General features: G+C 44.0%; 1 protein-coding gene across 6 annotated transcripts in view; it reads left to right on the forward strand.

Annotated features, from left to right (window-relative positions):
* Window positions 1-10413: 10413 nt before the first annotated feature.
* MPRIP (myosin phosphatase Rho interacting protein) overlaps window positions 10414-13762 on the forward strand; it is a 312245-nt gene continuing 308896 nt past the window's right edge. For 5 of the 6 annotated variants that reach the window (XM_082259996.1, XM_082259997.1, XM_082259998.1 and 2 more), the window contains exon 1: window positions 10414-10802. In XM_082259996.1, coding sequence (XP_082116122.1) covers window positions 10683-10802 — 120 coding nt within the window. In that variant the 5' untranslated portion in view covers window positions 10414-10682. The remainder of the gene's footprint in view (window positions 10803-13762) is intronic. The other variant, XM_082260000.1, reaches the window with a different exon arrangement.

Here is a 13762-nt window from a genome sequence, read left to right on the forward strand (position 1 = left end):
CATTCCACCACCGTGGGGAGGCCCCTAAGATGGCAGGAAGGGGGCCCACTGCAGAACTTGTGAAAGGGTCCCGCTGCGGGACCGTAATAAAGGGCCCCCGCAACGAGAGTAAAGGGCCTCAGGATCAGTGGGAAGAGCCCCAGGCTTGAAGGGAAAAGCCCCGATCAGGGGTCCAGGGGGCCCTTCATGGTTTCTTGTACCGGGGCCCTGAAGATTCTAGTTACGCCTCTGGTTCTTCCATAAGTTTAGTACACCACTTAGGCCCCACCTACAATTAAACAGGAAAGAACAAAGATTTACCATTGCTATATTTCAAACTAAAACTTTTCAAAATAAAGTAGGGAATAGTTAAAACTCTGTTTGCTTAACTAGAGATTTCCCCTCTCTTTTTCTCCAGTACATACAACAGGAAGTAAGATGAAATCTCCCCAAAGTGACGTAAATCCCCTCTTAGAAGGTTGTCACTAGAAAAAGTGTTGCCATTGCAAGATTGACATAAATAAAACAAGTGAACAATCCGTGATAAACCAATAATATTCTAAAATAAAGTCTGTGATGATTAATAGTACATGCAATGCTAATTGCAACCCAGATATATGTGAATAAACAGTGATTCAAAACTTCTTCATCCACTTTAGCTCCGGAAGGTTTTACCCCCTTAATGACCAGGCCATTTTTTGCAATTCGGCACTGCGTAACTTTAACTAACAATTGCGCGGTCGTGCGACACTGTACCCAAAAACAATTGATGTCCTTTTTTTCCCACAAATAGAGCTTTCTTTTGGTGATATTTGATCACCTCTGCGAATTTCTAGATTTTGATAAACAAAAAAAGAGCGACAATTTTGAAAAAAAAAAGCACAATATTTTTTTACTTTCTGTTATAAAACATTCCTAATAAAAATTTTTTTAAAAATCAAATTTTTTTATCAGCTTAGGCCAATTTGTATTCTGGTACATATTTTTGGTTAAAAAATCCCAAAAAGCTTATTTTTAATTAGTTTGCGCAAAAGTTATAGCGTTTACAAACTGGGATAGATTTTTAAACTTTTTATTTATTGTTTTTGTTTTTATTAGTAATGCCAGCGATCAGCGTTTTTTAGCGGGACTGCGACATTGCGGCGAACAAATCTGACACTAAGTCCCGGTTCACATTTCTGCGATGCGGGAACGCTGCAAATATGCAGCGTGATCCCGCATCACATCCGCACCCCTGGCAGTTCACACTCCAATATGCGATACGCTGGGGGTGTCAATTAAAGGTTAATGACACCCCCAGTTGCGATTGCATATCGCAGTGCGATCTGCAAGTTTGCACAGAATCGGATCGCACTAGTGGGAACCACTATGCTGCGGATAAAAAAAAAGGGTCAGGTGCGTATTTAGTGGGGATGCGGTGCGAATTCAGCCATACAAAGTGTATGGCTGAAATTTGCACCGCACATGAGATTGCATGTAATTTAGGAGCAGTGCGCTTCGAATTACATGCAATCTCCGTGATCGCACTAATGTGAACCGGGGCTAAGTGGAACTTTTTGGGGACCCGTGACACCAATACAGTGATCAGTAAATAATATACTGTATAAATTACACTGGCAGGGAAGGGGTTAATACTGGGGGGTGATCAAGGGGTTAAGTGTGAGCCTAATTGTGCTTACTGACTGTGTGGGGGGGGGGCTCTGTCACAGGTACACGGAGATCAGTCTTTAGCTGAGACACACGATCTCACTGTGCCTTTCTGACAGAAGAGCCGCCTGCTTTGTTTACATAGGCAGGCGGCTCTTCTGTCAGTTTCCCCTAAGATCACGGGAGGCCGGCGGCGATCAAGCCTGCTGCTCCCGCAGTCTGGTTCCCGCTGTGTCTAATCACAGCGAAAGCACGTCTCCGGTGGCACGTGTGCGCCACCGACACCACATGTACGTAATTATGCGCAGATGAGCCACCCTGACGCAGTAAATCTGCGAGGGGCGGTCCACAAGTGATTAAACAAGACTGGTAAAGTGCTTGGTGCTTGATCCTTCCACCTTCTAATAACACCTCTGTGTGAAGTGCGCGCTTACCTGCAACACAAAGTATTTGTGCAATGATCTAATATCTCCACCTGCAGGCCTGCACACTTCCACTTTTCTTATCTCAATGGACCATTTGAATGATGGTATGTAAATAAAAAAATTGTTCCATAGTGCATTATCCTTAAAACATTTATTAATCGTGGATAAGTAAAGAAGCGGGACTCTGCTCACGGCGGATTACAACCAGACCATACAGATTATACCAACTTTACCTTACATCGCCTGTTATTCACATTTTAAATGTGAGTGTATCTTTACTTGTCTATGATTAATAAATGTTTTAAGGATAATGCGCTATGGAACAATTTTTTTATTTACCTAACATCATTCAAATGATCCATTGAGATAAGAAAAGTGGAAGCGTGCAGGCCTGCAGGTGGACATATTAGATCATTGCACAAATACTTTGTGCTGCACGTGAGCGCGCACTGCACACAGAGGAGTTATTAGAAGGTGGAAGGATCAAGCACCAAGCACTTTACCACTCTTAGTTAAAGAAGTATTGAATCACTACGTTTATTCACATATATCTGGATTACAATTAGCATTGCATGTACAAACCCGATTCCAAAAACGTTGGGACACTGTACAAATTGTGAATAAAAACAGAATGCAATGATGTGTAAGTTTCAAATTTTAATATTTTATTCAGAATACAACATAGATGACATATCAAATGTTTAAACTGAGAAAATGTATCATTTTAAGGGAAAAATACGTTGATTTTAAATTTCATGGCATCAACATATCTCAAAAAAGTTGGGACAAGGCCATGTTTACCACTGTTCGGCATCCCCTCTTCTTTTTATAACAGTCTGCAAATGTCTGGGGACTGAGGAGACCAGTTGCTGAAGTTTAGGAATAGGAAGGTTGTCCCATTCCTGTCTAATACAGGCTTCTAGTTGCTCAACTGTCTTAGGTCTTCTTTGTCGCAGTCTTCCTCTTTATGATGCGCCAAATGTTTTCTATGGGTGAAAGATCTGGACTGCAGGCTGGCCATTTCAGTACCCAGATTCTTCTTCTACGCAGCCATGATGTTGTAATTGATGCAGTATGTGGTCTGGCATTGTCATGTTGGAAAATACAAGGTCTTCCCTGAAAGAGACGACGTCTGGATGGGAGCATATGTTGTTCTAGAACTTGGATATACCTTTCAGCATTGATGGTGCCTTTCCAGATGTGTAATTTGCCCATGCCACACGCACTCATGTAACCCCATACCATCAGAGATGCAGGCTTCTGAACTAAGTGCTGATAACAACTTGGGTTGTCCTTGTCCTCTCTAGTCCGGATGACATGGCGTCCTGGTTTTCCACAAAGAACTTCAAATTTTGATTCGTCTGACCACAGAACAGTTTTCCACTTTGCCACAGTCCATTTTAAATGAGCCTTGGCCCAGAGAAAACACCTGCGCTTCTGGATCATGTTTAGATATGGCTTATTTTTTTGCCTATCGAGTTTTAGACGGCAACGGCGAATGGCACGGTGGATTGTGTTCACCGACAATGTTTTCTGGAAGTATTCCTGAGCCCATGTAGTGATTTCCATTACAGTAGCATTCCTGTATGTGATGCAGTGCCGTCTAAGGGCCCGAAGATCACCGCCATCCAGTATGGTTTTCCAGCCTTGACCCTTACGCACAGAGATTGTTCCAGATTCTCTGAATCTTTGGATGATATTATGCACTGTAGATGATGATAACTCTAAACTCTTTCACATTTTTCTCTGAGAAACTCCTTTCTGATATTGCTTCACTATTTTTTGCCGCAGATTTGGGAGAATTGGTGATCCTCTGCCCATTTTAACTTCTGAGAGACACCGCCATTCTGAGAGGCTCTTTTTATACCCAATCATGTTGCCAATTGACCGAATAAGTTGCAAATTGGTCCTCCAGCTGTTCCTTATATGTACATTTAACTTTTCCGGCCTCTTATTGCTACCTGTCCCAACTTTTTTGGAATGCGTAGCTCTCATGAAATCCAAAATGAGCCAATATTTGGCATGACATTTCAAAATGTCTCACTTTCAACATTTGATATGTTATCTATATTATATTGTGAATAAAATGTAAGATTATGAGATTTGTAAATTAGTCCATTCCTTTTTTACTCACAATTTGTACAGTGTCCCAACTTTTTTGGATTTGGGTTTGTACTATTTATCATCATGGACTTTATTTTAGAATATCATTGGCTTATCACGGATTGTTTATCACATGTTTTATTTATGTCAAGTATGTAGTAGTATTGGGTTTTCATATTTAGCACAGATGAATAGCGCACCACCTTTATTTCTATACACATACCTGATCACCTCAAGCTCAAGAGTACGCGAACGCGGTTGAGCAGCAATTCACTGTATTTATTAGGGAATTTAATTTTATTTAGCAGCGCACCTGTTTTCCATTATTCATTGCAAGATTTCCCCTCTTTTCCTGTTTTCACAACAACTCAGAATTTTGGACATTCTATCTCTTTTAGTCTTAGTGACAGTGGTCACCAGGACAATTAGAGAGACAGAATATTCCGAATGAAGACATAGACAGCATGAAAAACTTGACAAAGGTTCTAATCCCTTATGTCCCTATCAAAAAAAAAAATAATGGTGCCTTCAGATGTAATTAATACATAGGCTACCTAGAACAGGCATGTAGCCAGGAAAGTTTGAAATATCTTAAAGCTCAACTCCAGCCAAAACTTTAGAGTAGAGTAGGGGTACAGCCTCTAGTAGGTTTTCGTTGTCATCGGCGATTTTCTTGGGGAAATTTCCTATTATTAACAGATAGGACAAGTAGTGATTGGAAACATCTCCAAAAGGCACTCAGACAAAAATGCATTTTTAATGGAGTGGGGAAAGGTTATAACATGAATAGGCATATATGCCAGGGTGGGCACACAATGTTGTTTTCAGTGACACCTCGATCATCACGGGGCATACACTATTGCAGGGCCGGATTAAGAGCATCATGGGCTTGGTGCTGAGGATTTTGAAGGGCCTTAAGGGCCGTGCCTTGGCATGCACCCAGAGGAGGAAGGGTGCAGCCATGCATGCCTAATTCCACATGGAATGCTGTCTCTGAAGCCCATAAACACATCCATGCATCGGCAACTGTCCCTCCTTGTCCGGCCTTCGTGCTGTGTGGGGAGGTTCTGAGGGAGCTGCCTGGGAAGCGAGCATAGAAGCCAGACTTCTGTGTTTACAAGTGACAGAAGAGCGGTAACAGTGAATATGGCCAACCCGGGGCCTATATAAAGGTAGGGGCCTGGAGCTGCAGCTCCAATAGCCCCTATGTTAATCTGGCCCTGCACTATTGCCATTAGTGCCATTAGAGCCATAAGCTATAAATGACAGCTTAATAAACTGTCAATTACAAAGCCTGGCCTGCCCCATGTGCACGTGGCCCACCTATTTCCATGATGTTTCATAAAGCCCATCTGACATCATCACTGACATACTGCTGCCAGCCCTCCTCTCAGTGCCAGTGTAGGTGGATGCCATTATGTTTGGGAGACTGCCCTCTTGCCTACCCTCTTCCTCCTTGTAGTGAAACCTCCAGCTGCAGCAGGTATGAATGTAAAAGGTCTGTGTTTCTGAAGGCACAGAAATTCAAGCTGATTTGAGATCTAAAAGTACACGAATTGAGCCTGATCTGAAGGTGCCGGTGTTCCGTGAAAAAACCATACCCGTGAGAAAACCATACCCTCGTCACTTCCGGTGCACCTACGGAGGGTATGGATTTCTCACAGTAGTGTATGTAATGTTACACTTGCCGCCGTTACATTAAAACAGCTCCTCTGCACTATCTCCTCAGTCATCTCCGCTCCTATCCCTGTCATTTCCCTCATCTCGGCTAATAAATATAAAAGCGGATCACGGAGCCGACATCTCCGTCATTTACATTTCATACACCCGCCGCCGCTTTTATATTTATTAGCCGACATCAGGGAAGTGTCAGGGATAGGAGAGGAGATGCCCCATGTTGCCGCCGAACTGTTTTAATGTAACCGCCGCAAGTATAACATTACACACACTCCGTAAGAATTTCATTCCCTCCGAGCATGCGTACTTGTGAACTTCTCTGCTGTGCAATGACGTATCCGGTGCTCTGAGCATGCGCATTGCTGCGCCGCTCAGCTGTTTCAGACCGGAAGTGACGAGGGTATGGAATTCTAACGAGGTATGGTTTTTTAACGTTACACCGGAATTGAGTCTGATCGGAGGTCTGATTGTGCATGAGTTGGGGTTGATCTGAGTTGTGAAGGTGCAAGAATCAGGGCTGATCCAAGGTCTTCAGGGTACAGGAATTGGGCTGATCTGAGGTGTGAAGGTGCAGGAATTGGAGATAATCTGAGGTGTGAAGGCTAATGAATTGGGGCTGATCTGAAGTGTGTAGGTGCTGGCATTAAGGCTAATCTGGAATCTGAAGGTGCAGAAAATGGGGCTGATCTGAGCTGTGAAGGTGCAGGAATTGTGGCCGATCTGGGTTCTTTCTGATGCAGGAGTCGGGGCTGATCTGAAGTGTTAAGGCGCAGGAATTAGGGTTCATCTGAGGTCTGAAGTATCAGGAAGAGAAGCTGATCTGAAGTGTAAAGGTACAGGAATTTGGGCTGGTCTGAGGTATGAAAGAGAAGGAATTGGGAATTACATGAGGTGCTAAGGTGCGGGAATTGGAGCTGAGCTGAGGTGTGAAGGTGCAGAAATTGGGGCTGATCTGAGGTGTGAAGATTTGGAAATTGGGTATGATCTGAGGTGTAGAGGTGCAGGGATTGGGGCTGATCTGAGGTGTGAAGGTGCAGGAATTGGGGCTGATATGAGGTCTGAAGATTTGGAAATTGGGTATGATCTGAGGTGTAGAGGTGCAGGAATTGGGGCTGATCTAAGGTGTGAAGTTGCAGGAATTGGGGCTGATCTGAGGTATGAAGATGCAGGAATTGGGGCTGATCTGAGGTGTAGAGGTGCAGGAATCGGGGCTGATCTGAAGTGTAGAGGTGCAGGAATTGGGCTGATCTTAGATGTGAAGGTGCAGGAATTGGGGCTGATCTGAGGTGCTAATGTGCAGGATTTGGGTCTGATCTGAAGTGTAAAGTTGCAGGAATTAGGCTGATCTTAGATGTGAAGGTGCCGGAATTGGGGCTGATCTGAGGTCTGAAGATTTAGAAATTGGGTCTGATCTGAGGTGTGAAGATGCCGGAATTGGGGGATTATCTGACGTGTGAGGGTGCAGGAATTGGAGCTGATCTGAGGCGTGAGGGTGCAGGAATTGGGGGATTATCTGACGTGTGAGGGTGCAGGAATTGGAGCTGATCTGACGTGTGAGGGTGCAGGAATTGGAGCTGATCTGAGGCGTGAGGGTGCAGGAATTGGGGGATTATCTGACATGTGAGGGTGCAGGAATTGGAGCTGATCTGACGTGTGAGGGTGCAGGAATTGGAGTTTATCTGAGGTGTGAAGGTGCAGGAATTGGGGCTGATCTGAGGTGTGAGGTTGCAGGAATTGGGGCTGATCTGAGGCGTGAAGGTGTAGGAATTGGGGGCTGATCTGAGGATATAGCTTGTATACAGTGTATATAGGGAGGATATAGAATGTATGCAGTGTATATAGGGAGGATATAGAATGTATACAGTGTATATAGGAATGATATAGCTTGTATACAGTGTATATAGTGAGGATATAGGATGTATACAGTGTACATAGGGAGGATATAGAATGTATACAGTGTATATAGGAATGATATAGAATGTATATAGGGAGGATATAGAATGTATACAGTGTATATAGGAATGATATAGAATGTATACAGTGTATATAGGAATGCTATAGCTTGTATACAGTGTATATAGGGAGGATATAGAATGTATACAGTGTATATAGGGAGGATATAGGATGAATACAGTGTACATAGGGAGGATATAGAATGTATACAGTGTATATAGGGATGATATAGATTGTATACAGTGTATATAGGGAGGATATAAAATGTATACAGTGTATATAGGGAGGATATAGAATGTATACAGTGTATATAGGGATGAAATAGATTGTATACAGTGTATATAGGGAGGATATAGAATGTATACAGTGTACATAGGAAGGATATAGAATGTATACAGTGTATATAGGAATGATATAGCTTGTATACAGTGTATATAGGGAGGATATAGAATGTATACAGTGTATATAGGGAGGATATAGAATGTATACAGTGTATATAATGAGGATATAGGATGTATACAGTGTACATAGGAGGATATAGAATGTATACAGTGTATATAGGAATGATATAGAATGTATATAGGGAGGATATATAATGTATTCAGTGTATATAGGGAGGATATAGCTTGTATACAGTGTATATAGGGATGATATAGATTGTATATGGTGTACATAGGAAGGATATAGAATGTATACAGTGTATATAGGAATGATATAGCTTGTATACAGTGTATATAGGGAGGATATAGGATGTATACAGTGTATATAGGGAGGATATAGAATGTATACAGTGTATATAGTGAGGATATAGGATGTATACAGTGTACATAGGGAGGATATAGAATGTATATAGGGAGGATATATAATGTATACAGTGTATATAGCGAGGATATATAATGTATACAGTGTATATAGGGAGGATATAGAATGTGTACAATGTATATAGGAATGATATAGAATGTGTATAGGGAGGATATAGAATGTATACAGTGTATATAGGGAGGATATATAATGTATACAGTGTATATAGGGAGGATATAGAATGTATACAGTGTATATAGGAAGGATATAGAATGTATACAGTGTATATAGGAATGATATAGAATGTATATAGGGAGGATATATAATGTATACAGTGTATATAGGAATGCTGTAGAATGTATATAGGGAGGATATAGAATGTATACAGTGTATATAGGGAGGATATAGAATGTATACAGTGTATATAGGAAGGATATAGAATGTATACAGTGTATATAGGAATGCTATAGCTTGTATACAGTGTACATAGGGAGGATATAGAATGTATACAGTGTATATAGGGAGGGTATAGGATGTATACAGTGTATATAGGGAGGATATAGAATGTATACAGTGTATATAGGGAGGATATAGAATGTATACAGTGTATATAGGGAGGATATAGGATTTATACAGTGTATATAGGGAGGATATAGAATGTATACAGTGTATATAGGAATGATATAGCTTGTATACAGTGTATATAGGGAGGATATAGGATGTATACAGTGTATATAGGGAGGATATAGAATGTATACAGTGTATATAGTGAGGATATAGGATGTATACAGTGTACATAGGGAGGATATAGAATGTATATAGGGAGGATATATAATGTATACAGTGTATATAGCGAGGATATATAATGTATACAGTGTATATAGGGAGGATATAGAATGTGTACAATGTATATAGGAATGATATAGAATGTGTATAGGGAGGATATAGAATGTATACAGTGTATATAGGGAGGATATATAATGTATACAGTGTATATAGGGAGGATATAGAATGTATACAGTGTATATAGGAAGGATATAGAATGTATACAGTGTATATAGGAATGATATAGAATGTATATAGGGAGGATATATAATGTATACAGTGTATATAGGAATGCTGTAGAATGTATATAGGGAGGATATAGAATGTATACAGTGTATATAGGGAGGATATAGAATGTATACAGTGTATATAGTGAGGATATAGGATGTATACAGTGTATATAGTGAGGATATAGGATGTATACAGTGTATATAGTGAGGATATAGGATGTATACAGTGTATATAGGGAGGATATAGAATGTATACAGTGTATATAGGAATGATATAGGATGTATACAGTGTATATAGGGAGGATATAGAATGTATACAGTGTATATAGGAATGCTGTGGAATGTATATAGGGAGGATATAGCTTGTATACAGTGTATATAGGGAGGTTATAGCTTGTATACAGTGTATATAGGAATGCTGTAGAATGTATACAGTGTATATAGGAATGCTGTAGAATGTATACAGTGTATATAGGGAGGTTATAGCTTGTATACAGTGTATATAGGGAGGATATAGCTTGTATGCAGTGTATATAGGGAGGATATAGCTTGTATACGGTGTATAAAGGAATGATATAGAATGTATACAGTGTAGTAGAAGGAGAGCGCAGGGTGGGCGGGGTTAGTTCGGGCTCCTCCCCCGCAGCTGTCACAGGATCCCTAGGGAATGCCGCACATCAACCTAACCCTTCGCCCGCCCCGCCCCCTCCAGTGACAGCCTCCCTCGCTGGCCTCTCCGGCTCCTCTTTCTTTTGTTATGCTTCGGGCGGAGGGAGTTGGGGGAGGGAGCTGTGCGCTGTGATTGGCTGGAATTGCCGTCCGTCAGGCTCGCTGTGGCCCCGCCCGTGGCCTCTCGCCCGGCAGCTCGCAGTGTCTCAGTGAGCGGCGGAGAGCTGCCGGGAGAAGGAGAGCGGAGCCGCCCTGGCCAGGGATGTCAATGTGGCCCCCCGAGTGATGGGGGAGGGCCCCTAGTCTCCAGCGCTCTGTCATCCCACCACAACCACCATCATCATCATCATCATCCTCCTACTCCGGCCGCGCCATGTCGGGGAAGGAGAACCCCTGCAAGAAGTTCCAGGCCAATATCTTCAACAAGAGCAAATGTCAGAACTGCTTCAAGCCGAGGGAGTCCCACCTTCTGTCCGATGAGGACCTCAACCAGGTGAGACCCCCCCCCCCTCTCTGGGGCTCCCCCTGCTGGTACTGTACATTGCCCTGGGGCTCCCCCTATCGGTACTGTACATTGCCCTGGGGCTCCCTCTATTGGTACTGTACATTGCACTGGGGCTCCCCCTTCTGGACGGTGCTGGTATTGTACATTGCCCTGGATCTCCCTCTATTGGTACTGTACATTGCACTGGGGCTCCCCCTGCTTGACATTGCTGGTACTGTACATTGCACTGGTGCTCCCCCTGCTGGCACTGGTGCTCCCCCTGCTGGCACTGGTGCTCCCCCTGCTGGTACTGTACATTGCCATGGGGCTCCCCCTGCTGGTACTGTACATTGCCCTGGGGCTCCTCCTGCTGGATGGTGCATTTACTGTACATTGCCCTGGGGCTCCTCCTGCTGGTAATGTACATTGCCCTGGGGCTCCCCCTGCTGGTAATGTACATTGCCCTGGGGCTCCCCCTGCTGGTAATGTACATTGCCCTGGGGCTCCCCCTGCTGGTAATGTACATTGCCCTGGGGCTTCCCCTGCTGGTATTGTACATTGTCCTGGATCTCCCCCTGCTGGTACCGTACATTGCCCTGGGGCTCCCCCTGCTGGTAATGTACATTGCACTGGTGCTCCCCCTGCTGGCACTGGTGCGCCCCCTGCTGGTACTGTAGATTGCCCTGGGGCTCCCCCTGCTGGTACTGTACATTGCCCTAGGGCTCTCTCTGCTGGATGGTGCATTTACTGTACATTGCCCTGGGGCTCCTCCTGCTGGTATTGTACATTGCCCTGGGGCTCCCCCTGCTGGACGGTGCTGCTTGTATTGCATTGGGGCTCCCCCAGCTAGACCCTATATACTGGCCCATTTCCCCTACAGCCTGTTGCCCTGAATGGTGCTGGTATTGTACACTGCCTGCCCCCCATGCCCATTCCACCTCATCACTCACTGAAGAGGTCCCTGCAGAGGGAGCCCATGGGCAGTGTGGTGTCTGCCTTGTGGGGTCACATTGCCAGGTAAGGGGTCCCCCTCTGATCTTGGATACCACTTGCAGCAGCTCCCTTACACCCTCCTGATTGATGCTGTGAAGATATTGTAGTCAGTGCTCCCCTGTCTGATTGGCTTTGGCCTTGGATATGTAGTGAGGTCACCCCCCCTAGGCCCCTCCTCTGAGGATTGTATTCCATGGCTATCTGATTGGTTGAGCAGGTCTTTGGATATATTGGGGTCTCTTCCTTCCCTACCCCTGATTAGCTGAACAGGGTCTTAAGTGTATTCGGTCACCACCTGTGCTTCGCCTCGCCTGATTGGCTGACAAGGTCTCTGGATGTATTGTGGTCACCTCCTGTTCTCTCCCTGATTGGCTGAGAAGCACCCTGGCTGTGTTGTGGTCACCTCCCATCCTCCCTATGATTGGCTAATGTGAGCCCTGGATTTAGTAGGGATACCTTCTGTAGCCCCCTTGCTGGTTGACCAGGGCTCTAGATGTTTTTAGGTCACCCCCGTTGTCTGAGCTTTCCTTGATTGTCTGACCAGGATTCTAGGTGTAGGGGGGTCACCTCCTATCCCTCTGATTGTCAGATCAGAGATCTGAATGTAGTGGGGTCACTTCTGGCCGTTAAGGCTCTGGAAGCAGTTGGGTCTTCTGTTCTTCTGTCGATTGTCAGTCTAGAGATCTGGATGTAATTGAGTCACCTCCTGTCCTCCTGATTGTCAGACCAGGGTTTGGGATGTAGAGGGGTCACCCCTCCTCCTCCTGATTGTCAGACCAGGGTTTGGGATGTAGAGGGGTCACCCCCTGTCCTCACTGTCTGATCAGGACCCCTAGATGTAGTGGGGGTCACCCCCAAATTGTTTGACCAAGTATCTGGATGTATTGGGGTCCCCTCTTGATAGAATCATTATTGTCCGGCTTTAGCTGTGGCTGTGTTGGGGTCACCTCCTGTCCTCTGAGCAAATGTCTGCACTGTCATTTAGTTAATGCTGACCGTCCAGCCACTTCTGACACAGATTTCCCTCCATACACAGTCCACACACAATGTTTTAGCATTTCACAATAAAGCAAAAAAAAATAATTGTGAAAGGAAAACCGACATTGCAATTTATTTGGGTAGAGCGTGAAGTTTGACTCTTGTTATGATGTTCTGGAAATTCCAGCCACACTTGTTGCCGTTGTAACTAGTGTGGAACCTTCAGAATAAACTGTAACTACCATGGAACGTTCAGATTAAGTTGTAACTCGTATGGGACTTTCTGTTTGATTTGTTACTAGTGTGGAACCTTCAGAGTGAACTGTAACTAGCATGGAACCTTCAGATTAAGTTGTAACTAGTGTGGATACTGTGGAACCTTCAGATTGGGACCTTCTGATTAAATTGTAACTAGTGTGGGACTTTCGGTTTGATTTGTAACTACTGTGGGACCTTCCGAATGAACTGTAACTAGTGTGGCACCTTCAGATTAAGTTGAAACTAGTTTAGGACCCTTGGTTTCATTTGTAACTAGTGTGGAACCATTCAGATTTACTTGTAAAAAGCATTGAACCTTCAGATTCAATTTGAACTAGTAAGGGACCTTCAGAATAAATTGTAACTAGCGTGGAACCTCCTAGAATAAATTGTAACTAGCGTGGAACCTACAGATTGATTTGTAACTAGCGTGGAACCTTCAGATGAAGGTGTAACTAGCGCGGAACCTTCAGATGAAGGTGTAACTAGCGCGGGACCTATAGATTGATTTGTAACTAGCGTGAGACCTTCAGATGAAGGTGGAACTAGCGTGGGACCTTCAGATGAAGGTGGAACTAGCGTGGGACCTTCAGATGAAGGTGTAACTAGCGTGGGACCTTCAGATGAAGGTGTAACTAGCGTGGGACCTTCAGATGAAGGTGTAACTAGCGTGGGACCTTCAGATGAAGGTGGAACTAGCGTGGGACCTTCAGATGAAGGTGGAACTAGCGTGGGACCTT

This window comes from Pelophylax lessonae (assembly GCF_965119305.1).
Source record: "Pelophylax lessonae genome assembly, chromosome: 6".
Lineage (NCBI taxonomy): Eukaryota > Metazoa > Chordata > Amphibia > Anura > Ranidae > Pelophylax > Pelophylax lessonae.